At 39.5% G+C, this 24,738-nt stretch overlaps 1 protein-coding gene across 5 annotated transcripts; it reads right to left on the minus strand.

Annotated features, from left to right (window-relative positions):
- Positions 1–812: 812 nt before the first annotated feature.
- TMEM196 (transmembrane protein 196) lies at positions 813–23,250 on the minus strand. 5 transcript variants are annotated; one of them, XM_050938767.1, is made up of 5 exons: positions 22,399–23,250; positions 6,899–6,955; positions 4,769–5,023; positions 2,790–2,863; positions 1,333–1,415 (listed from the first exon to the last, which is right to left on the minus strand). In XM_050938767.1, the coding sequence occupies exons 1-5, from the start codon at positions 22,543–22,545 to the stop codon at positions 1,409–1,411; spliced, it is 540 nt and encodes a 179-aa protein (XP_050794724.1). In that variant the 5' UTR covers positions 22,546–23,250; the 3' UTR covers positions 1,333–1,408. The 5 variants fall into 5 exon arrangements, with proteins under 5 accessions (XP_050794725.1, XP_050794723.1, XP_050794724.1 ...); XM_050938765.1 differs by having other exon boundaries at positions 22,387–23,250; XM_050938764.1 differs by having other exon boundaries at positions 22,381–23,250.
- Between the last annotated feature and the right edge of the window lie 1,488 nt (positions 23,251–24,738).

A 24,738-nucleotide genomic window follows, 5' to 3' on the forward strand; every position in this document is an offset into this window, starting at 1 on the left:
TGCAATACACACAATACTTACAGTATATGCTCTGGAGTGGGATAAAAATTCCATCTGCCATCATTTGGGAAGCCCAACATAACTCACTTGCATTTTGTCACCACTCATAAATGTACCATATCAAACTCATGCTGAAGATTTTTACAACACCCTCACATGATCATGCATTGTCTATGTATAGTATACAAGTGTGTATATATGTATATTGCAGCTTGAGGTTTTCAAACCACAATTTGAGGACTTCAGTAACTCGGACATAGGTTAGGGGTTTGTTACAGGAGTGGGTGGGTGAGATTCTGTGGCCCCCATTGTGCAGGTCAGACTAGATGATCATAATGGTCCCTTGTGACCTTAAAGTCTATGAGTCTATGTTCATGTATATTATAAAATATGTTGTATATATTTTCCTGCTTGCCATATATGTACACCTATTACATATGCTACGGTGCAGATTATGCCTCCCCTATTAAGGGTCTGTGAGAACCTGTTTGGTCCCAGAAACATACTAGGTTAGTGCTGAGAGCTGCCTTGAGATGTACCATTGCTTCAATAGCCCCCAGGGGCAATTATAAGCATGCAGAATTGCCAAGGTGCAGTTCTGCCTCTGCCATTCCACCATTTCACCCTCACCGTCTTCCAGTTTGCTCCACCCCCTATTAAAGACGTTCTAATATTTTGTGCAAATATGCAAATACAATGATCCAGATTCACAGATCTTTCTAATGAGCAAAAATGAATTATTTTCAGTTTTAGATTTCATTTTATTTGTCATCTATTATGTACAAATTACGAAATATACTTCATTCACAAACTGGAAATATTTACAATTTCTTTACAACAAGGCATTGTTGAGGTTTTGATTTATGGAATTCTTAAAGCATTCTGTCTTTCAAAACAAAGACATCAGTGTTGTTTTCAGCGCTCTCATCTTTCACTCATTTGGACTCTGCATGTGTAATGCAAGCTTTTAACAAGTATAATTTGCACAGACTCCACTGTATGATCTACTGGTTAAACCCTCTCCATTTAAACGGGATTTTTTAAAAAAGTCTTCATGAGAAAAAGAGTCTGAAAAGTCTATTTCAAGTGCTATAATAATTCTGGAAAGTTATTCAGACAAAAAGAAAAAAGGAATAGAGGTGGAGTGAATAAATACTGTATATCCACAAAATCCTTGGGAGAGAAATTTTAGATATATTTCTAAAGGGAAATGCAACTGTGCTGTTCTGCAGTTGTGAAATTCTAGCAATAAAAGCCAAGACTGTTTCCATTTCATCTCAGTCTCTTGGTGTCTGCTTGTTTGTCCTGAAGAAAATCGTAAAAATATTTTTTCCTTGAACTTCTTAAATCTTTTCGTACACTCTTCCATTATAAATCAGCTGTGGTCCTCCATTGCTCATATTGTCTGTCATTTCCTGTAACAAGAATAAAAAAGGACAGATTAAAATTAAAATTATTTTATTGATCTTGAAAAAGTATTTAACTATTGGTCTAGTAAATATTTAACAAGCCCTGAATGCCAACATTCAGAGAACCTTTATCTTTAAAAAAAAAATCACATTATAAAAGAAAAATCACTTTTGTTTTTCATGTGAGTTGAGTTCTTACGAATGTTGCTAGACTGACTACCCTAGAGATGGGCATTCTTTATCGACAGAACAGATACATATCACAGATGGCAGCAGTGCAAGCTTCCTCACACTGTCCTGCCAATGTGCTTCCACTCAGACCCAGAGGGCAATCTAACCAGGAATGAAATGGTAAGTCTCCATGTCCATTGAGACCTTGGCCTCTCTGCTGAGATGTCCAAAAGGGTACCAGTTAATGCGAGCTCTGGATGTGGTTATTGTGATGTAGATACTGGTCTGTTGAGGTCACCAAAGCCATTCCACATAAGCCATCAATCAACCTCTAGATCAGTGATACTCAGACTGAGGCACCAGAGCTGCAAGTGGCTCTTTAATGTGTCCTTTGCAGTACATGCTATTAAAACACAGTGTGAATTTATTATTAACCAATTTAAGTTATTATCTAATCAGGATGCTTTTACTAGGTTATTAACCAATTGTAGTTGATAACATAATAAATGGGCAGTCGTTTTGCTGTGAGAATAATATAAACTAAATATTTCCTCGTCAAACTGTTCAAATATGCATATATAGTACTATAGTAAATGAAATAATGAATTCACACTATTGTGGTTCCTTTGAATAATGTTGATCACTAATTTGGCTTCTGAACCACTGAGGCATGAATATCACTGCTCTACATAATAATAATGTTCTGTCAGCTGGGTTACGCGTGAGCTAGTGACCACGAACTGAAAGTCTCTGTTTCCCATTTCTATCACTTTAATTTATTGCCAGCATTTGCTATTTCAGTGTACTTATAATTTCAGAATGAAATATTCACAATCATTATTTTCCTGACATTTCTATTCTAACCAATAAAACTGTAGTTAAGTTTAAAAGCGGTGTTGGATTTAAGACATGAAGAAGCATATAAATTAGAAGTGGTGTGAACTGACGGTGGGTACATCCAAACAAAATTGTTTGGATGTCTACAGTTAGAGTGAATATTTTCAATACTTGACTTACTTCCAAATCACAGCACTCTACCATGTAGAATTATTTCACTGACTGTTAGTACCTTTCCTGAATGCAGTACGTCTGGGAGTGGCATCACAGCATCAACCAAGATTGATTAGCTGAAACTATGCCTTCCTCTTAGAGGTGGGACTTTCTGAAGTGACATGACACAACATGGTAGCTGCCTAGAGTTCAGCATACCTTTGAGGTAACTCTGGTGTCGGGGGAATCACCGGGCAGCTGGGCAGGTCGATTATTTCAATACCCCTCAATCTCTAATATAAATATAACAATTATACAATAAATATAGCACAAACATATGCACATATGGTACATGTCTATATTACTGTATCAGTATAAAATATACAAAATATTATTGTATATAAAACACTTTAAACTTGTTTGATTAGGGCCTAATTTATTATTAATTTTTAAATTGCCTTCCATTGTTTTAAAAGACATGCCCTGGGCTTAATGTACTTTGAAATATTTGTCCTTTCAGGCATGGTCTTTCTCTACTGCTCTCCCTGTTCTTATCTTGCATAAGGCCTCCTCTCTGTCCTCTTCTCACTGTTGATGCAAGAGCCTTCTTCTTTGCAGCTCCTACCACCTAGAACAGTTTTCCTGTATCTACCTCGTTGACTTTGTCTTGTTTCAAATTTCGTCTGGAAATGTATCTTTTCTCCCTCTTTAATTTATTCTCTATATGTTATTTTAATGTAGCACCTACACTATTTAACTCTGTAAAGATTTTGTGAAAGAGTGCGTATGAAAGATACTGTATGAATCAAATTATGTTGTATTATCATATAAGAAAGTACTGCATTAGAGAGTATCATTATTATTATTGGGACATTTAGAAGGTGCATTTGACTGTGTTACATACAGAATTCAAAAGAAATAATGAAGTTTAGTCATATTAAAGCAATATATAATTGTGCCAAATTTTTTAAAATGTAGCAATACTTCCCTAACATTTTTACACGAGTCCCAGCTATAGTTCTGCATGGAATCTAATCTTAGTTAAGAAAGTAGTGATAAGTGATCAGACTGCAAAGTAGTCACTTTCCCTTATTATATTTGTTACTGTTACATCACATTTTAACTAAGAATCTCTCAAAGCTTTACATATATGAATTAATGTACCTTTGTGGGAGATGGTATATATAATACAGGCAGGTGAACAGGCACAGAGCAGATTTGTGCAGGGTCGCCCAGTGAGTCAGTTGTAAAGGCATGCATAGAACCGATGTTCCTGACTTCTGATCCTCGGCTCTATAAACACCATACCTCTTGAATGAAAGGAATAGGACTTTCTGCCCTTATAGAAGCCCCAGGATCAAAATGAATATTTCACTCCCAGGGCAAGAATCATATCCTTACACCAAGTAGATGGCTTTAAGAACCTATATTCCTTTTGTCCAACCTTAAATTTAAAGCACATAAATCCCTATTTAGGCACCTAATTAAAAAAACCATCCTTTTAACCAGTGGAAGCTGTAAGTGCTCAGTATCTCTGAAAATGGGATTACTTTTATTTAAGTGTCTAAATATGGATTTAGATCTTAACTTTAGTAATTCAGGTTTGAAAACTGTGGCCTTTGTGGTTACATGGCCTGCTTTTTAAACTGAATATGAAGGGAGAGGAACGAATTGATTAAATCCTGGAAACATGAAATGATGTAGGTGCAGAAAGCATTCTGTACTTTTCCCCCCGTACAATACATGATAATTCATATAACTAAGATTTTCAATTATTTATGAGGTGCTATCTTTAGAAGCTAAGCCTTTAAAAGCTATACAATGGAATTATGTTGAAAACGGATGTATTTCATTGAAATGGATGTACTGCAAAGGATGCACCACCTAAAAATAATTACATATACTGCAACAGAATAAAGCTTATACAGAATGGGAACATTTTATTTCCCAGAAGCTCTTCCTCATCTGTAGTTTAAAATTGAGTTCACTTACTGCCAATTATTACATATGTTAGAGAGACAAGGTGGGTGAGGTAGTACCTTTTATAGGACCAACTTATAAAAGAAATTACCTCACCCATTTTGTCTCTCTATTATCCTGAGACCAACATAGCTACAACACTATATAACTGCATATGTTAACACATACAGTTGCTTTGTAGGAAAAGCAGACCAAATAAGGAAAGGCACCCAACTCACTTTCTCTGCCATTTCGTGGGAATGATGCAGTGAATGCTCCCTTTCGGAGAACATTCTCCTTTGTTCATAGCTGGCTAGCCGGCAAGTGAGCCAGGAAGAAAGTGTGCAACCTCCAATTCCAATGCATGCAAGAGACATGGAAGTAAGATGCAAAGAATAAAGCGTGGAGGACTTCTTTGTCAGAGCACGAAGGAACTGAAAATTTAATATTCCTCCAATTAGTCCGCAGATGCAACAGGCTGAAAAAAGGATCATCTGTTAGGAGAGAGAAGAGAGGCAATGTCATAGTGCCATTATTTAGAGATTACCATCACAGACAAGTTCACTCAGATTGAAAGTTAGCCTGACTATAATAATAATACTTAGCACTTCTATAGCACATGGAATTTTAAACACTTTACAAACATTAATTATTAACTCCCATAACTATTGTGTCTAGGAAGTAAGTATTAGCCATATTTTAGAGATGAGGCACAGCAAGATAATATGACTTCCTCAAGGTGATGGCAGATCAATGGAAGAACTGGACTAGGATTCAGGCCTCCTGATTTCCTTCCAGTTCTATATTCAAAACTCTAACCTAAACTTCAAAGGGCTGATTTTGATCTTAGTTACAGCCGTAAAGTATAGTGAGATCAGAATCAGACTCCATATCTGTGCCATTTATGTCCTCCACTTGAGTGCAGTGCTTTAGTGGTATTGTTACTGAATTTCTCCTACTTGTCTGTGCCCCCAACCCACCCCTCCTGTTCTAATCTCTTCAGGTCAATTTTTGCAGTTTGGTCCTGGCCTCCTTGTTTTCTCCTCCTGCAGCTTTTGTGCAATCTGCAAATTTAATCATGGTTGAATTTAAACAAGTGAAAAAAGTGACAAAGAAAAACCTGAAGCAGCTATACAGGGTGCAGCGAGATGATACTTTTTAAGGTTAGCTAGTCAGAAAGATCTTCTAGGGGTACCAGAAATATCTAAACTGGGCTACAAGTAGCAGGAAGTATCACTCCTTGAAGACAAAGATATTTTACCACAATCATGAAAGCAACTTTGTGGAGTACCTGGGACTGCTCCATGGGCCACCAGTACCCAGTGGACCACTGCTGCATGCCAACAGGATGATAATCTTAACAAGAACATAGTTCTCAAACTATTGTTCATGGTCCACCAGTAAGGGATTATTTCTTGTGGTCTATGAGACCAACAGAACTGATGAAAGAACCGGGGGCTATAAAGATCAGGCATGGTTGGGATGCTCCACAAAATGAAGTAGTCCTTAGAATTTAAAAAAAAAGTGACAGTCACTCTTATAGAAAATTGAATAGTTCACTGACTCTCAAAAGTAACCTTAGAGAGAGTGATTCTTCTTTCACTTATGCTAGATTTACATGAGCATAGCTCCATGGACATCCATGGAGTTAGTCCCAATTCACTCTTGTGTACATAAGAGAAAAGTCAGGCCTATAGAAAACTAAAGCCAGTTTTAATACTGAAATAAACTTAAACAATAAAAAAGCTTTAACACTGGGCTTTATAATAGGATCATATTTTTAACAGATAAAAATATTTCTGTAGTTGCTTTTGTAGCAATTATACCATCTGTCTGCAGTCAGAAGGATGATTATACTTCAGATTCTTATATGAAACAGAAAACATCTGTAATTATTTTAGAACTGGTTTATTCATGACTCAGTTTGAAATTTAAAACAATGAACAGCTAAAATTTCTGGGATCAATTTGGGACAGCAGCCCTGGGGCCCAATCCTGTACACACATATTACTTTGCAGGACTGGCATCCTGGTCAGAAAGGCCCCAATCCAACTTCCACTGAAATAATTTGGAATCATTCAACTGATCTTAATGGGACTTGGATCAGGCTCTTAATCGAGACAAGGATAACTACAGGAGCTACATTTTTAAACATGACTTGTATAGACCATTTTAAAATGTCCTCCCTTTGCCGTGCTAACCAAAGGGATGAATGTTTTCCTTTGACAGCCTGTGTTTACTTTTCATTGAATTTTGTTTATCAGCAACATTTTGGAAATGAAGGATGATGATTCCATGGTGAAGAGTTCAAGTTACAGCTGTTTACATTTCAAGTACTTATGCATAATGCATGCAGGGCAAAAACTTACGACAAGTCCAGATTTTTTTTTGGCACACAATATTCCACATATGCCACAAAGCAGAAACTGCAAGGAAAAAAAATATCAGTTATTTCATAGTCTAAGGTCTTGAGCGCTAGATTAAACTTTGCTCTGTTATTGAAGTGGGGACCACAACAGAAGATTATACAGTTGTTACCATTGTCAGTGTTTTTATTACAAACTTTATGTTTCAGGAAGTTATAACTCAGCCGTAAATACATTTATCCAGGAAGAAACCAGGATGAGATGTCAATCTGAGGGTGATTGCTCATAAAAATAGCAAAAATCAAATGTCTGTTTTTGAACTATGAGGCTAAACAAAATATGAAAAACAAATGTTACCAGTGTAAAATGCTTCTTTTACCTTTGTATTGCTCAGAAATTAAATTTGGCAAATCAGTGATCAGCAATATGGAGCAGGTATTCTGATACTTCCAAAAACATATAAAGTATTTATCCCCTCATCCTGAAAATTGAACCACTCAGGCAGCCCAAGTGGGGTATCACTGAAGTCAGTGGGCCTCAGCACAGGAGCAGAGGTTCACCTGTGTGAATTAGATTGCAAAAGCTGGGCCTAACATTTGATATAGCTGAAATGAATATGCAGTGACAGGTGTTTATAGCCTGTTTTAGCATGCATATTTCAGACATGTAGCTGTCTGACACACCATAGGAAGGAGCTTTTTCTTTTTTCCTTTATGCAAATTTAGGGCTTATAAGTGAGCTGAACTGGCAATGCTGGCGACTTGGGTTGGGCAAACAAAGTTCCGTGAATACAATTTGTTCCTATTTTTGAATGAATCCACTTGAGCTCTGTCTGTGCCCCTTTTGCTTTCTGTGAATGGCTTCTCCTGCTCCTTTACATATGCATGTTAACTCAGGCTTGCCCAGGTAACCAATTGGAGTATGGTTCCATAGGGAGCTAAATTGACAAGGGCCACGGGGTAAGGAGGGATAAGTAGTCATGTAGGGAGTGGGCCTTCTTCAAGTTCCTAACATCATTAGGAGATTTGTTTGGCTTTCCACACACCCATGGGATAAGAGGGCTATTCTCTCTTCTCTATGCTCACTGAGACTAACCCTACCACATCACAGAAAGCCTGGGAGGAAATTACGTAGGCTCAAAGCAATAGACTTTTACACCCAGCTTTTGCACTTCAGTGAGGTTTTCCATGGAAGACCTTAATTTGGCCCTTCACTGGGATGAAAACATCACAAGACAGACCTGGCCCCTACACAGTCAGTAAAAATAATGTTAATATTTAGGGTAGGTATAAACTATATCATATATGTCTTATTCCCTCACAGAACTTTGGCATATTAAATATTTCAGTTGATGAGTGGTTGCAATACGCAGTTGGAGCAAAAAAAAAAAGGTCTTTATTAGGTGTTTGCACATAGATGAGCACAAAACATCAAGATCCTTAATTTTTGCAGTGACTCAGTTGCATACAGTAGTAATAGCTAGATTTTGTTTGTTATTCACTAGTATACATAGCACAGGATATATAGACTTCATGCCAGTCCATATATGCTGGCATGAAGGGGAAATCTGGAGTGGATCAAGTAGCAGGCCATTGGATCTATGTTTACATGAATGCAATGGCTGGAGGGACTGCAGAAGCTACTACACTCCGTAGGCTGAGGTACCAATTGCTGGGATATTGAGATGATTCACTATGGCCCTCCAGGCCTGTCTCCCTCTCGAGTTGGGGTACAATTTAGACTTCTAGCTCTTGAGCAGGATACATGCGTAAAGCTCTTTTACTCAGTCGTTACATGGGATTCTAGAATTTCACTCAAAATTCTGTCATTATAGATTAATTTCAGTTTATGGCATACTGTATTTCATATTTTCACTTCACTAGGGTTGTTGATTAATTGCAGTTAACTCACGTGATTAACTAAAAAAAATTAATAATGATAAAAATTAATCATGATTAATCACACTGTTAAACAATAGAATACTAATTGCAATTTATTAAATATTTTTGGATATTTTTCTACATTTTCAAATATATTGATTTCAATTACCACACAGAATACAAAGTGTACAGTGCTCACTATATAATATTATTTTATTACAAATACTTGCACTGCAAAAATGCTAAACAAATGAAATAGTATTTCATACAAGTACGGTAGTGCAATCTCTTTATCATGAAAATATAACTTACTAATGTAGACTTTTTTTTGTTATGTAATTGCACTCAAAAAATAAAACAATGTAAAACTTTAGATCCTACAAGTCCACTTGGTCCTACTTCTTGTTCAACCAATTGTTAAGACAAACAAGTTTGTTTACATTTGCAGGAGATAATGCTGCCCACTTCTTAATTACAATGTCACCTGAAAGTGAGAACAGGCATTTGCATGGCCGGCATTGCAAGGTGTTTATGTGCCAGCTATGCTAAACATTCATATGCTCCCCCATGCTTTGGCCACCATTCCAGAGGACATGCTTTCCATGCTGATGACACTCGTTAAAAAAAAGCATTAATTAAATTTGTGACCGAAATTCTTGGGAGAGAATGGTAATTCTCCTGCTCTGTTTTACCCGCATTCTGCCATATATTTCATATTATAGCAGTCTCAGATGATGACCCAGCACATGTTGCTCATTTTAAGAACACTTTCACAGCAGATTTGACAAAACACAAAGAAGGTACTGATGTGAGATTTTTAAAGATAGCTACAGCATTCGACCTATAGTTTAAGAATCTGAAGTGCCTTCCAAAATCTGAGAGGGATGAGGTGTGGAGCATGCTTTCAGAAGTCTTAAAAAAGCAACACTCTGATGCAGAAACTATAGAACTGAACCATCAAAAGAGAAAATCAACCTTCTGCTTGCAGCATCTGACTCAGATGATGAAAATGAACATGTGTCGGTCCACACTGCTTTGGACCATTATCGAGCAGAACCCATCTTTGGCATGGATGCATGTCCTCTGCAAGGGTGGCTGAAGCATAAAGGGACATGTGAATCTTTAGCATATCTGGCATGTAAATATCTTGCAATGCCGACTACAACAGTGCCATGCAAACACCTACTGTCACTTTCAAGTGACATTATAAACAAGAAGCAAGCAGCATTATCTCCTGTAAATGTAAACAAACTTGTTTGCCTGAGGAATTGGCTGAACAAGAAGTAGGACTGATTGGACTTGTAAGCTTTAAAGTTTTACATTGTTTTATTTTTTAATGCACGGTTTTTTTATTTACATAATTCTACGCTTTTAAGTTGCACTTTCATCAGAAAGAGGTTGAACTACATTATTTGTATTAGGTGAATTGAAAAATACTTTTTTTATTTTTTACAGTGCAAATATTTGTAATAAAAATAATAATATAAAGTGAGCACCATACACTTTGTGTTCTGTGTGGTAATTGAAATCAAGATATTTGAAAATGTAGAAAACATCTAAAATATTTAAATAAATGGTATTTTATTATTCTTTAACAGTGTGATTAATCATACTTAATTTTTTTAATCATGTGATTAATCGCAATGAAGTTTTGTAATTGCTTGACAGCTCTAGTTTTCACATATGGTGTTTTGTGATTCTCACCATCCAGACAGAAAATATAAACAATTTTTTGTTCAAAATATTGTAATAAATCTCATTCATCTAGACTTGATGACTAAATAATGTAAGCAGACTAAATAATGTTGTTTCCTTCTAATTGTGACTCAACAGGAGTAAAAGGAAAATAATGCATAGAAAAAAGAACATTTATGGGTTATAGCAAGCTTATAAAAAGGATCTGGAAAATATAATCAATGTTATTTTCAACATGTAACTAGCATATTTTAACTATGTAAAAAGCAAAACTCCATGTATTTTCAAAGCAGTGTATTTTACAGTATAGGTCAGATTGGATGGGCTTTTCAAAAATTTTGCAACATTGACTTGAAAGGGAGCAGATTTAAGCCAATACTGAGCACTTTTGAAAATCCCACCCATCATGACTCAACTATTACAATTCCCTCTACTTCAGGTTACAATCAAAAGTCATTCTGTTGCTTTCAGCTAATGCAAAATGTAGCAACATCTCTGCTCCTGGAATATGTAACATCAACCTTACATTCTGCCAAGAGAGTATCAGAAGAATTACAGATTCACTTTGCTCATGTGGACTGGAATCCACTAATCGGAAAGATCTGCTATTGATTTATTGTCCTTCCAAGACAAATCAAGCTATTTCTCAAACCACCATGTGATGGTACCCTCATCTCATTTTGAACCAATAGGTTAATGTACATTTTCAGTGACAGTCCAATGACTAAGGAATGACCCACCACTGCAAGTCTATCTTAGCCTTTGTGTTGTTCTCTAAAAAGATATTAAGTAGTGCTAAGATGCCCTAGGCACTAGTTTCTATTACCATATCAAAGGAGTTTTATCAACATAAATGGAGTAAAGAGTATTTTGTGATTAAGGCACTGGGTCAGGACACAGGAGCTGTTGGTTCCATTCCTGGCACTGCCACAGACTTCCAGTGTGACCTTTGGCAGGTCACACCACGTCTACTGACTATATCACAAACATGCTGTGAGGCTGCATTTGCTAAGGTTCACAAAGCATATTTTGATGCTGGGATGAAAAACACTTGCTGAGTGTACAGTATTATTATTATTATTGTATTTTTGGATTGTTGTCCGTCATGCTCAGTACATTTCAGAGAAAGGGATTGCCCAGTAAATAGAATGATTATTTATGAAAGTCAATTACACCCAGGATGAATTTGGTCCAGTGTTTCAGGCAACTTAAAATCCCATGAAAATGTATGACTAAGTCCATCCATTTTTGTCTGATGGTGGCATATCCTGACCCAGTGAAACTGGTGCAAATCTGCTGCACAATGGGAGTAGAGGGATTTAGGGACCTTACTCTAGCCTGTAGAACTCAGTTGACTCATCCAGCTCAAAAAAGCCCAGAAAGCATTGGAGAGAATGGGAAGTCATGGGAGATTATGTGGTTGACTCTGTCCAGTGCTGTTTTATTGGCAAACCAGGCACACACATTTGGACAGTGCTCCACCCTGGAATTATGGTGTTTTCCCAAACATTTTCTGTTGTTTTTTGAGGACTCAATATTACTGACAACGGTAGTGTACTGTACATGGGAGACACGGGGCCATGTATACTGAAAGCAGGGCTTGTGTGCAGTTCACATTGGAAATAAAACTAATGGGTTTCTTTTGATTTGTCATTTGAGTTTTGAACTCTTAGGTTTCACAATACTGCCAGCTGAAATGCAACATGAGCCACGTTTTCTGTCTTGCCACACTGTATATGTCCATTGCTGGCCTCTAAAGACTTCATCTTCACTAAGTTATTTAATCTTGCTTAAACTGAATGTTTAACTAGTGAGCTACTGGGAGGAGGGTTTCCCATAACTAGTTGACTGATGCTGAGCATGACTCATCCTTGTTTACACTGACCAGCAAGGTCAGCATCTTGTCACTTCATTCACTCCATTGTTAAAAGTCCTGGTTAGATATAATTACATTTCCTAGAGGTGATAAGCCATAAGGGGACTGATGCAGCCATGCAGCACTTTCCGTTCAACTACTTCAGACCATTTTACCTTGCTGTCCTATCTGATTCACTACAAAGGATTCAAAACATGTCTTTGCCCCACAAGGGAATGGGGGTTAGCCTGAGGATTGTGTCGTCACCACTCACCCCTCTGTACTGGTACTGATTGAGCCCTGTAGAGCATAGACTGCAACTTGCAGAGAATGCACTGCCCCCTGCAGTGGAAGCACAGTAAGATCATTGACAAGAGCTGTACAACAATACATACCCACACAGAGAGAATTTATCCTCCCGAAGGCAAAGGAAATATCAGACAATTGGACTCAAGTTTCTAAAGTTGAAATATGCATAGAGGGGCATTGGTACAATGATAGTATAGACCTCTATCTGCCTACCTCCTTTTTTAATCTAAAGTGTTCTATATATGGCCTTTCCCCATAATACCTAAGCTCCTTACAAAAATGAAATGATTCCGTGCTCAGATGTATACATCTCAAGCTAAGGAAAAGTATAAATTCTTTCATGGGGATAAGTGAAAGGAACCAGCCTGGAAATATCTACCTGAGTAGCCAGGCATTGAGAGAGGGATCTTCAATCAGCACCAGTGGCAGATTTAACAGTCAGCAAGGTCAGCAAATGCTTACTGAGTGCCACCTGGTCCGGGGCCCCCTGTCTCTTTCTCCCATGTGCCAATGGCAGAGGAACAAAAATGTGGGTCCCAGACCAGGTTTTTATTGTGGGCCCAAACATGCCATCACATGTCTCACATTCAAATAAACTCTAACTTCTCCCATCCCCCACCACTCGTCCCTGCCTCTGCATCCCTACTCTGTTCCCCCATTGTCCCGTCTGCCACATCCATGCTGTGCCATCTGCTCTCTCTGGCCTGGATCCTGCACCAGTGCTACTACCAGTAGAACAATCGCCACTGCTCCCACCAAAGCCACAACTACTCCCAAGGGAGCCAAAACTGTGAACCACCACTGCTGCTGCCACCAGAACTAGAGTTAGAGCCTCTAGGAAGTGCAGCATGCTGGTTCCTGCTGACCACATTTAAATTTGCCCAGGCAAAGGGAGACAAGGAGGGGCCTGCAACCAAAACGGAAGCTCTGCCATTGGCAGTCCCAATCAGAATACACGGCAGAGCCACCATTTTGGAGGCCCCTTCCCTGGGCAAATTCAGATGTGGGCAGTGGGGGGCCAGAGCACTGCTGTGCCTAGAGGTTCCAACAGGCTGCAAACAATGGCAGCAGCCTGGGCAGGTTACATGTTGTGCAGCTGAGCAGCCGTTAGCCTGCAGGGACCCTCCAAGTGCATGAGCCCCAGAGCAGCTGCACCAGCTATTCTTCTGCCATTGCCATCTGCCCTTGATTCTGGGGCCCCATTCTCACAAGAAACTGAGTCAGTCACTCTGGCTGCCTCACAGCTGATGTAATTGCCTGGGTTGCATGTGTCTAACACTGCCCTGGCCAGCAGCCCCCAATTTTGTAGGGGTCCCAGGGGACTCACACCCACCTACAATACCTTTGCAAAATCCCATAGCCTTTGAGCATGCTGGTAATAGTAGATGTTTCTTACCCTATCCTTCAGGGCTCACAGCCATTGGCTATGCTCCAGCATGGAAGGGGCTGCTTTTGGGAATGTAGTTTGCTTCCATAGCCTCCTCTTGCTGAGGGACCAAGAGGTATGTAACTGCCTGCTCTAGCCTCTCCCCAGCCCCACAGCACTCTCCCCAACCAGCCCCACTCTAGTTCTGCATATCTGTGCTAGATTCTGCACAGAAAAGCCAACATTTTGTAGGATTACCCCACAACTGAAAGATAAAGTAAGCAGCACAAAAATATGTTTTATTTAGGCCCATACTTCTAACTTAGTTATTCTCGTACTGGAAGGTATCTGAAAATGAAAATTATAAATACAAATACAAGTCCAGTTTTAGAAAACACAAAGAAAAAAAGAGATTTTGTTATTATATACTGCCTCCAAAGAGTTTAAGCAGCAGAAACTATCGCTTTGTAAACTTCCTGATCAGCTCCAGCAGTCTGAAGTAGAAAGTCATGTGCAAAGCCAGAAAACTGAACTCACTAACATGAAATAAAGAAAATCCTGATATTTAATTGAAGAAAAGAGAGAAAGAAGCTGAAATTCCAAATGGGTGCACTGACCAGAGAAAGTGTCTGAAATCACTAGGCATTTCTGTTTTGAGTGACATTGCAATGCAAGGGTAAACATTCAGAGTGTGGGTCATGAAGAGAGAGAGAGAGAGAGAGAGAATCCAATAGGGAGGCAGACCAAACTGAAAAAAGGTCAGTCATAAGAAAACAGGAGATTACAAACAAACAAACAAACAACCCCTGTCACAACCCAAACCTATAGAAAAGAAAAGACATTCTCAGAAGATCCCAGCAAAGCATATTGAACACGATGGGTAGATTTTCAAAGGCACATTTGGTAGTTAGGCATTTAATTCCCATTACCTTTCAGTCAGACTTAGGTGCCTAAATACCATTTGTGTCCTTAAAAATCTTCCCCTATCAGAAAAATTTAAAAAAAGAAATAAATTATTATGATAATTCAAATTTAAACACAGTAGTGAATAAACACCCTGCTTGCCTGGGGCCTAAACGCCTAGATCTAAAATTCATTGAAGTCAATAGAAATATTCTCATTGACTTCAACAGGGTTTGGATCAGGCCTTAATGCAGAATGACAGAATAAATTTCACTTTATACCATGATTATTATTGTTTCACATCAGATGTTTCATTCAGAGTATGTAAGTGTTCTTGTGTAATTTTTTCTTTCCTTTAAAAAAAAAAACAGAATCAGAAGATTATTTCTAGCTTATCAACTAAGGCCTCAGATCAGCAAAGAATTTAAGCATGGGTTTAAGTCCATCCCTATTCAGCAATGTTCTTAAACATGTGCCAAATTTTAGATAGATGCTGAAGTTCCACTGGAGTATATGGTGTATGTAATTTCCTGCAGACTAGGAGAATGGTCTACTGGAAATTCTTGCTGCAGGGTTTGAATGTAAAAGAAAACCTGGTATATCTTCAGGGGCAGATTCTCAGCTGGTGTAAACTGTCATTGCTCCATCAAAGCCAATGGCTTCATAAACAATTTACTCCAGCTGAGCATCTACCCTTCAGAAATCTCTGTTCAGTTTAAGGACTCGATCCTGCGTCCATTGAGCTCAGTGGAAGTGTTGTCATTCTTTTCAACAGGAGCAGGCCAAAAACATGGTTAGTCTGATGAAAATGTTGCTTTTCAATAAGTCTAGGAACACTGGGGAAGTTCCAGAAGACTGGAAGAAAGCTAATGTACAAATATTAAAAAGGGTAAATAGGCTGACTTGCATAATTATAGGCTTGTCAGTCTGTCATCAATCCCAGGCAAGAAGCTAGAATGGCTGATGCTGGATTCTCTTAACAAAGAATTAAAGGAGGGTTTATTAATCCATGTCAGTCAATATGGGTTTATGGAAAACTAGATCTTGTCAAACTAACTTGATATCTTTTTCTGATGAGATTAAAAATTTGGTTGATGAAGGTAATAGCATTGATGTCATATACTTAGACTTCTGTAAAGCATTTAACTTGATTCCACAGAACATTTTGATTAAAAAATTTCAATGATATAAAATTAACATGGCACATATTACATGGATTAAAAACTGGCTAACTGATAGGTCTCAAAATGTAGTTGTGAACTGGGAATCATCATGAATTGGGTGTATTTTTAGTGGGGTACTGCAGGGACCAGTTCTTGACCCTAAGCTATTTAACATTTTTATCTATGAACTGGAAGAAAACATAAAGTTATCATTGATAAAGTTTGCAGATGACACTAAAATTGGAAGTGTCATAAATAATAAGGTGATCAAATCACTGATACAGATTGATCTGGATCTCTTGGTAAGCTGGGCACAAGGAAACAATATGCATTTTTATATGGCTAAATGTAAATGTACACATATAGGAACAAAGTATGTAGGCAATACTTACAGGATGGGGGACTCTGTCCTGGAAATCATTGACTGTGAAGAAGATTTGGGGGCTTTGGTGAATAATTAGCTGAACATGAGCTCCTACTGTGATGCTATGGCCAACAGGGCTAGTGTGATAAATGGGACTCTCGAGGAATAGAGAGGTTATTTTATCTCTGTGTTTTGCACTGGTACAACTGCTGCTGGAATAATGTGTGCACTTTTGTGTCCACAATTCAAGAAGGACGTTGAGGGCTCTGAAGAAGGATTGGAAAGGGGTCAGAGAAGAGCCATAAGAATGAGAAAACATGCTCTGTAGTGACAGACTTAAGGAGTTCAATCTACTTCACTTAACAGAGTGAAAGTTAAAGAGTGACTTGATCACAGTTTATAAATACCTACATAGGGAACAAATATTTAATAATGGGCTCTTCAAACTAGCAGACAAATGTACAACAAGGTCCAATGGCTGGAGGATAGCTAGACAAATTCAGAATGAAGGGCTGAAGGATAAGCAAATTCAGACCGGAAACAAAGTATACATTTTTAACAATGATCATAATTAACCACTGGAACAATGTACCTAGGGTTGTGGTAGATCCTCCATCACAGACAATTTTTAAATCAAAATTGGATTTTTTTTTAAATATGCTCTAGGAATTATATTGGGGAAGTTCTATGGCCTTTGTTTTACCGCAGGTTAGATCAGATGATCACAGTTGTGGCCTTGGAAACTACGAATCTATGAAAATGTAATGCACATGCTTAAATAAAGTAGCAGCACATCTGCATTTTGTCCACATTAAAAACACTGTGAACTGTTTGAGTGTTCATTTGAAATAACCCTTTAGTTTGACTATTCTTTTCCAGAATAAATTAGGCAAGTAGTCAGCACTGACAACTAAAATTGGCAAACTTTCATTTTTTTTAAATTACAGACCACCAACATTGTTTTAGCAGTCCAAACTTATCCCTTACTCTGTGATATTTCCATACTGACTAAACAGCTTTTTTGAAAACGTAGGAAATATAAAAGTCCCTGGAGCAAATTCTTATAGCCAAATTATAAATGGTTCACACTGGCTGTTTCTGTTGAAAAGGAAGACTTAGGTGTGCAATAATCACAAACATGGAAAGATTACTTATGTCTCTATAGAGCTACTGACTGACACTCTGAGAATACATAACACTTACAGATGTTTTGACATTTGTCTTCATGAGTGAGAAAACTATCATTCTTGAGTGTTGTAGCCATAAGGGCATCATTAGGTGTCTTCACATGAGTGAAGATAAATGGCATATTTGACAGAAGACTTGGTGTGTGTGTGTGTGTGTGTGTGTGGCGGGGGGTGGTGGGATGCAGGGGCTGGGACTGAGTCTCATTTACAATAAAGCTCTTTACACCATCTCAATGTGAATGAGAATCAGGCCCATATATACTTGAGAATTATAGTTATAAATATATTTTATATACACACACAACTTAACATTTCTTCTTGATTATAGTATATTTGACAACTTTTAACATTTGGTTGTATTATGTCAGAATATTTTCTGAAAGAATATTGTGGGTTTTGTTTATTTGTTTGTTTTTGTTTGTTTATTCTTTTTTTGATGCAACAGCCATTGCAATGCATGCTACTAGGTTTGTTACACTTGCGTGAGAGTAGTTCAGCATGCTCATGCTATTGGTTGATTTGTTTCTATGGTAAATCAGACAAGTGAATTTTAAGTGGTGGAATTCAGAAACACAGCATGATTTCTACTCACTTGGAGAAAATAACTATAGCAGGTGGAATAAATTGTGATAAGACATGAAAAACAAATAGGGAAAAAAAATCCAGAAATCAATAGCATGTCAACTGTAGTAGAGGATTTTGATAACCTTGCAACCACCATAATATTTTATAAAGAGCAAGATACATTATATATTGTATGTGTAGTAAAATAAATTAGATAAACATCTATTAATTAGATAGATTGAATGATCAGTCATAGATAGAGCTGTTTTTATTTGGATCTTTTTCTCTACCAATTTTCTTTATCTTAATACAGTCTCGCATGATATTCTTATCGATAAACTAGCCCAATTTAGATGGGGCTACTATAAAGTGGGTGCATAACTGGCTGGCTAAATGTACTCAGAGAGTAGTTATTAATGGTTCCCAATCCTGCTGGAAAGGTATAACAAGTGGGGTTCTGCAGGGGTCTGTTTTGGGACCAGCTCTGTTCAATATCTTCATCAACGACTTAGATATTGGCATAGAAAGTACGCTTATTAAGTTTGCAGATGATACCAAACTGGGAGGGATTGCAACTGCTTTAGAGGACAGGGTCCTAATTCAAAATGATCTGGACAAATTGGAGAAATGGTCTGAGGTAAACAGGATGAAGTTTAACAAAGACAAATGCAAAGTGCTCCACTTAGAAAGGAACAATCAGTTTCACACATACAGAATGGGAAGAGACTGTCTAGGAAGGAGTACGGCAGAAAGGGATCTAGGGGTTATAGTGGACCACAAGCTAAGTATGAGTGAACAGTGTGACGCTGTTGCAAAAAAAGCAAACTTGATTCTGGGATGCATTAACAGGTGTGTTGTGAGCAAGACACGAGAAGTCATTCTTACGCTCTACTCTGTGCTGGTTAGGCCTCAACTGGAGTATTGTGTCCAGTTCTGGGCACTGCATTTCAAGAAAGATGTGGAGAAATTGGAGAGGGTCCACAGAAGAGCAACAAGAATGATTAAAGGTCTAAAGAACATGACCTATGAAGGAAGGCTGAAAGAACTGGGTTTGTTTAGTTTGGAAAAGAGAAGACTGAGAGGGGACATGATAGCAGTTTTCAGGTATCTAAAAGAGTGTCATCAGGAGGAGGCAGAAAACTTGTTCACCTTAGCCTCTAAGGATAGAACAAGAAGCAATGGGCTTAAACTGCAGCAAGGGAGGTTTAGGTTGGATATTAGGAAAAGGTTCCTAACTGTCAGGGTGGTTAAACGCTGGAATAAACTGCCTAGGGAGGTTGTAGAACCTCCATCTCTGGAAATTTTTAAGAGTAAGTTAGATAAATGTCTATCAGGGATGGTCTAGACGGTATTTGGTTCTGCCATGAGGGCAGGGGACTGGACTCAATGACCTCTCAAGGTCCCTTCCAGTCCTAGAATCTATGAAACTATGAATAGAGGTCACTTTCATAAACTATGAGATCAGGGCAATTATGTGGGTGGAATTATAAATTTATAATATGTTTTCCCATGTATTTTAAATACCAGTAGATGAGTACCCTAATTCAGACTCATTCACATCTTTCTTTTACTTCATTGCCAGAAATTCAGGACCTTTGGGCTCGATGCTGTACTGTGCAGAGCACACTGGTCCCATTCGAGCAAAGCACTTAAACACATGCTTAGCTGTAAGTATGTGATTAGTCCTATTGACCTCAGTGGGGCTACTTGACATGCTTTAAGTTAGGCACATGCTTAAGTACCTTGCTATTGGGGTCATAAACAGCTGTTACTAAGACTAATATGCTTCAGACTCAACATTATTACATTCTATAATTGAAACGATGTCACTTCAATAATAATATATTTTAGTCTTGATTGCTGCTGCATGCAGTTGCATGCATGTATATGTGTACATTATGCATGTGTGAATATGATGTTTCCTGTAGTAATGTTACCTGAAAAGGTCATGAAAGACCTTTGATCCAGCTCTGATCCCACTTACATAGGCATCACTCAGCGGAGGCCCAGTTTCTCATGTAAGCTGACAAAGATGAGTGTTACTATGGAAACCTTAATTCTGGTGTTTGTGGATTTTAAATCTCACACAACATGATAGACAGATACAGATATTGTTTGAGATTTAAAATCCACAAACACTAGAGTTAAGGTTTCCATAGTAACCGCATCTTCACTGGGCCTTGGCTGAGTTACATCTATGTAAGTCAGGACAGAACTGGGTTAAAGGTCTTTCATTACACTGTCAGGTAACATGACTGCTGGATACATGACATTATTCAGTTTATATCCAACGGTTTACTCTGTGGAGGTTCAAAGTAATAGTTCTCCTTCTCCCTTTTACCTTCCCCACAAAGGGAAAATCTTGATTCCAGAGCACTGAATCAGAACACAGTTATTTTGTGTGACATACAGAGAGCCTGGTCCAGCCAAGATACGCTCAGTAGGAGACCCAAGGGGAGGATAGGTGGCCCTACACCACTTTTGGAGCACCACAGTCCTGAAGCTGGCAAGAAGGCAGATCAGCCTCCAGGGCTAAGCCCCCAATAGCTCCTCTAGTTTGCGTCTAGTTAAGAATGGCTGCAAAGAAATGTTCTACCTGTCAAGGATCTCCAGAGAGGAGTGGCACTCTGGCCACTCCCATTTCATCTGCCACACTGCTAGCATTTCCCCTATGCCTAGCTACATCCCCTAGGTTTGGGAATCCTCAGCAGACTGGATAAGCCATCTTTACAGCCCCTTTGAATGAGGGGCTTAAAGGGGTGCAGTTGAGGGGGAGGAGCCAGCCCAAGATTTCTACTTTTACATTCCAATTAAAAGCAATATAAATAGCCACTAAAGAAAGCCACTAAAGAAAGCAGAATAGTTTGCTGAAAGGCATATTATAAAGGAGCAAAACTAGTCTATTTAAAAGAAGACTGTTATATAGGCAATATACATTGTTGTGAAATGATTTTCAATTGTAATTTTTTATTACTTGAGGTGAAATCCTGGCCCCATATAAATCAATGTCACAACTCCCATTGATTTCCCCCTCTGTCTTCAAATTTCTCCTTAATCGCAGCTCTTTGAGCAATCCTTGCCACTGTCTCTCTTTTTATTTTTTTATATAAGAAATCCCCCTTTAGCTGCACTGTTGTTGGTAACTCCCTTACCTGTTATTGGGTGTGTTGTATTGTCTTGTGATTGTATCCTGTCTGGAGCAGGACTTGTGGCTCACTACATTTGTACAGTATCAGGAATATTTACAGCACTATGTGCCTACATTTATTTATAATTATTAGTAACAAGGATAATATACATTAATCCTTTTGGTAGAAGAGACCTGTAAAAATTACCTGAAGCTTCATCAGTGGTGAGTAATCGAGAGTTTTCCTGCTTCTTATGAAGTAAAAAGTAAACAATCCCTTTAGCAATATAGTTGTTTAAACATAATCAAATAGCCCTTTAGAGTTTAAACATGATCCCTTATGTTTACCCTGGCTCGTCCTTGTTTGCAAGTCTTGGCTTCATCAGTTATCACACTATTTTTGGAGGTGGGCACTTATTAGACAAAAGGCTCAAACTGAAACTATATCAAACATGTTCTGAGAGGTGGAACTTACAATAAAAAGGCTGCCTGGGGGGTTGGAGGAACACAGCTGGATGTTAATTGTGCTCACCCAGATTTTTTTATTTTTCTGTCTAAATTTTTCCTAGAAGCTCAGATTGTCCCTGATCCTAAGAAACTGTTGTCAGGCTCCAAGAACTCTTTCCTATTTTTTTTTTTTTTTTTTTTTTTTTTGCTTCCCAGCATCTCTGGAACACAGAGGCCATTATTCTAAAGGGGCCCTTAGCTCTTCTTGACCAATGACAGGGCCAGATGGGGCCTTTTGGCTTTACAAGCAAAACTCCCCCTCGGTTTCAGGTTTGCAAGCTATGGCCCAACCTTCTGATCACTGGAATCACACAAGGGTCCACGGAGTTCGGGGGGAGGGCGGGTTCAGAGAAAGTTCAGTAATTTGCATACAAAAAAGAAGAAAACAAAGGGGGGCACCCCTCTGAAAGTGCAAATCCGACCCATGTGCACGACCAGCGCATAGAGCGAGGCTTCCAGCCCGGCATGCATAGGGTAGGGGAAGGGGGGTGTTGCATGAGGAGGCTTGTTCACACAAACGGATCATCACCACAGAGTTAAAGAGAGAGTGAAATGGCTAACGTACACACACCCCGCTCCATACCGGAGAAGAGTCTCCCAGCTGAGGCTTATGCTCCGCAAGGACCAGGCTGAAACTGACCGCCCCCACGGCCACGCTGGAGACCCCCAGCCCTATCTCCAGCACGGAGAGCACCAAGAGGCTCCCAATGGTGTGGCTGCTGGTGCACATCCTCGCTGGGTCATCGTTCCTTCCAGCTCAGCCCGGAAAACAAACCATCCGCCTTCTCTCCAGCGCCTCCCCCCCCCCTCGGGTTCCCCCAAACTTTTCTTCCTCCTCCTTAGCGGCGAAGCGTCAGATCTGCAGCTGGGAGGCCGAGCATGCCCAAGGCAAAGGCGCCTCTCCTCCGCCACCGGGCAGGAGACCCCCAAGCCCCAGGCAGCCTCGCACACAGGGAGCCTCCCGTTGGCCGAGGGCTGGAGCCCGGCGAGTCGCCGCCCGCCGCAGCTGCGGCCAGCTGGGCTAATCCTCGGGCGCGCCTGGCAAGGAGGTTTGCTCGGAGCTCTCCAAGGTACCGCCGCCTCTTCCGATCCCACCCCAGTGGTCACGCTCCGATGTCTCCAGCAGCCTCCGCTTGGCTCGCCCGGGGAAGGAGTCGGGCTTCCGACGAGCCCGGTCAAGGCTTCCTCGCTTTTCCCTGGCCTGGAGCTGTATTCCGGCGTCTCTCCCGCGCTCTCCCAGAGGCTCGGGAACGCAGATTAAATTCAGCACCACGCTCCACTCGCAGGCTGTGTCTCCTCCAGAAAAGTCGACCTTGTCTGATCGCCTCCTTCACTCTCATTGAAATGACCTCACTGGGGTGGGTTCTTTTTGGGGAGGGAAGTGGGGAAAATCCACCCTGGCTATATTTATTTATGAATCTGGGACCAATATCCAGGCGAGCCTCTATAGCAGCTCCGCCCCAGGGTCCAAACACAAGGCAACACCTCCCCCCAACGCACCTCCTACATCCGTTACCCCTACGCCCCAGCTGCCAAGGGAGCAGGAAAGTGACGGTGCTGGCAGCAGAGTCCCTTGATGCAAAACTTTGGGGGAAGGCAAAAACTGGATTCTGCTGAATCTCTCCCCCCACCATGCTGTCACAATATAGAACAAGTGTAAATCTTCCAGTTGCACCAATCAAATCCACCAGACCTCAGAGCAAGAACACTGCAAAAACTCAGATCCAGCACCAGGATTCTGGCATTTTTGGACCCCTACTTTTCTAGTGCTAATGCCCAAATAGAGCATTAGGATAGATGCTCCTGTTATACCAATGCAATCCAAATCTCAGTGTAACCCAGAGCAAACGAGCTACAACTACTCAGAGCTGAATGTTGCTAGATCTGTCTAGTTTTTGGTACCAATCATTTTGCTGCTTAAATAAAGAGCCTGTTCACCTACTCCTATTGCACCTAAAAAATCCAGACCCTGGTGTGCCTCAGTGCAACAATGCTGCAAAAAATCAGACCTGACATCTAGACCCTGGAAATTGTATCAACAGATATTATGTGTTGTGTTTACAATTCCACACAAAAATGTGGACCCCAATATATCTTGGTACTAGATAGTTGAAGATACTCTTAATCTGTAAGAGTATTTTGCTGGATCCAGCTAACTGTTGGCTGCATACTCTTCAGTTTTACTGTCTAAAGTTGGTTCATATGTAGCTTCTCCTAGCCAGCAGAATTATCCAGGTCCCAGCACTGGAATGCCAAGATGCATTGAGTTCCAGGTTTTTGATGCAGTAGGAGAGCCTAGACTTGTTCCCTATTTTAATGATACAATTTGGAGACAAGAGTCCAAAAATTGGTAGGATCCAGGTAGAGCCTGCTTTTTTCAGACCCTAAAACTTTCTTCTGAAAAGAGACATAATGCTATGGCCATGAGATGAGGTGGGATGTCCACTGTGAAAAAAGTATCTTATCTATCTATCTATCTAATATACATGGGAGAAGATCATATACAGCATCTATGGGCCATTTTGTAGATCACACATATATCCAAAGTAGCTCCATTGACATGGGTAGAATTACTCCAGATTTGCACTGCGATCAGATTCAGATTTTATACCTAGATGCAATCTAAATAGAACATATGAGAAAGTGAGAGCAAAGAAAAGACTATGTAGCTATAGGATTGATAAGATGTTATCATTTCATCACTTAGAACAGCACCTGCTGAAAATCTTTTCACACTTGCCCCAACGCACAATAGCAGATAGGCTAATATTTTGTGTCACTTTCCTAAAGGAAAGCTACATTGCAGGCGAAAGCAAAATTGTCCCCTCGCTGCTTCTCATGTTTTCTGTTTTAAATAGAACTTGACATCTGTTATGATAAAAATCAAAGCACAGTATAAAAGCTCCTAAACTCTATACTTTTG

The sequence above is a fragment of the Gopherus flavomarginatus genome, chromosome 2 (genome assembly GCF_025201925.1).
Source record: "Gopherus flavomarginatus isolate rGopFla2 chromosome 2, rGopFla2.mat.asm, whole genome shotgun sequence".
NCBI classification, from domain to species: Eukaryota; Metazoa; Chordata; order Testudines; family Testudinidae; genus Gopherus; species Gopherus flavomarginatus.

Coding starts and splice junctions, on each gene's coding strand:
- TMEM196 (XM_050938764.1), bottom strand. CDS start 22,545: ATGTGCACCAGCAGCCACACCATTGGGAGCCTCTTGGTGCTCTCCGTG. Junction 5,024..6,898: donor AAAAAAAATCTGGACTTGTC/GTAAGTTTTTGC, acceptor CTCTCCTAACAG/ATGATCCTTTTTTCAGCCTG. Junction 2,864..4,768: donor CCCACGAAATGGCAGAGAAA/GTGAGTTGGGTG, acceptor TATTTATATTAG/AGATTGAGGGGTATTGAAAT.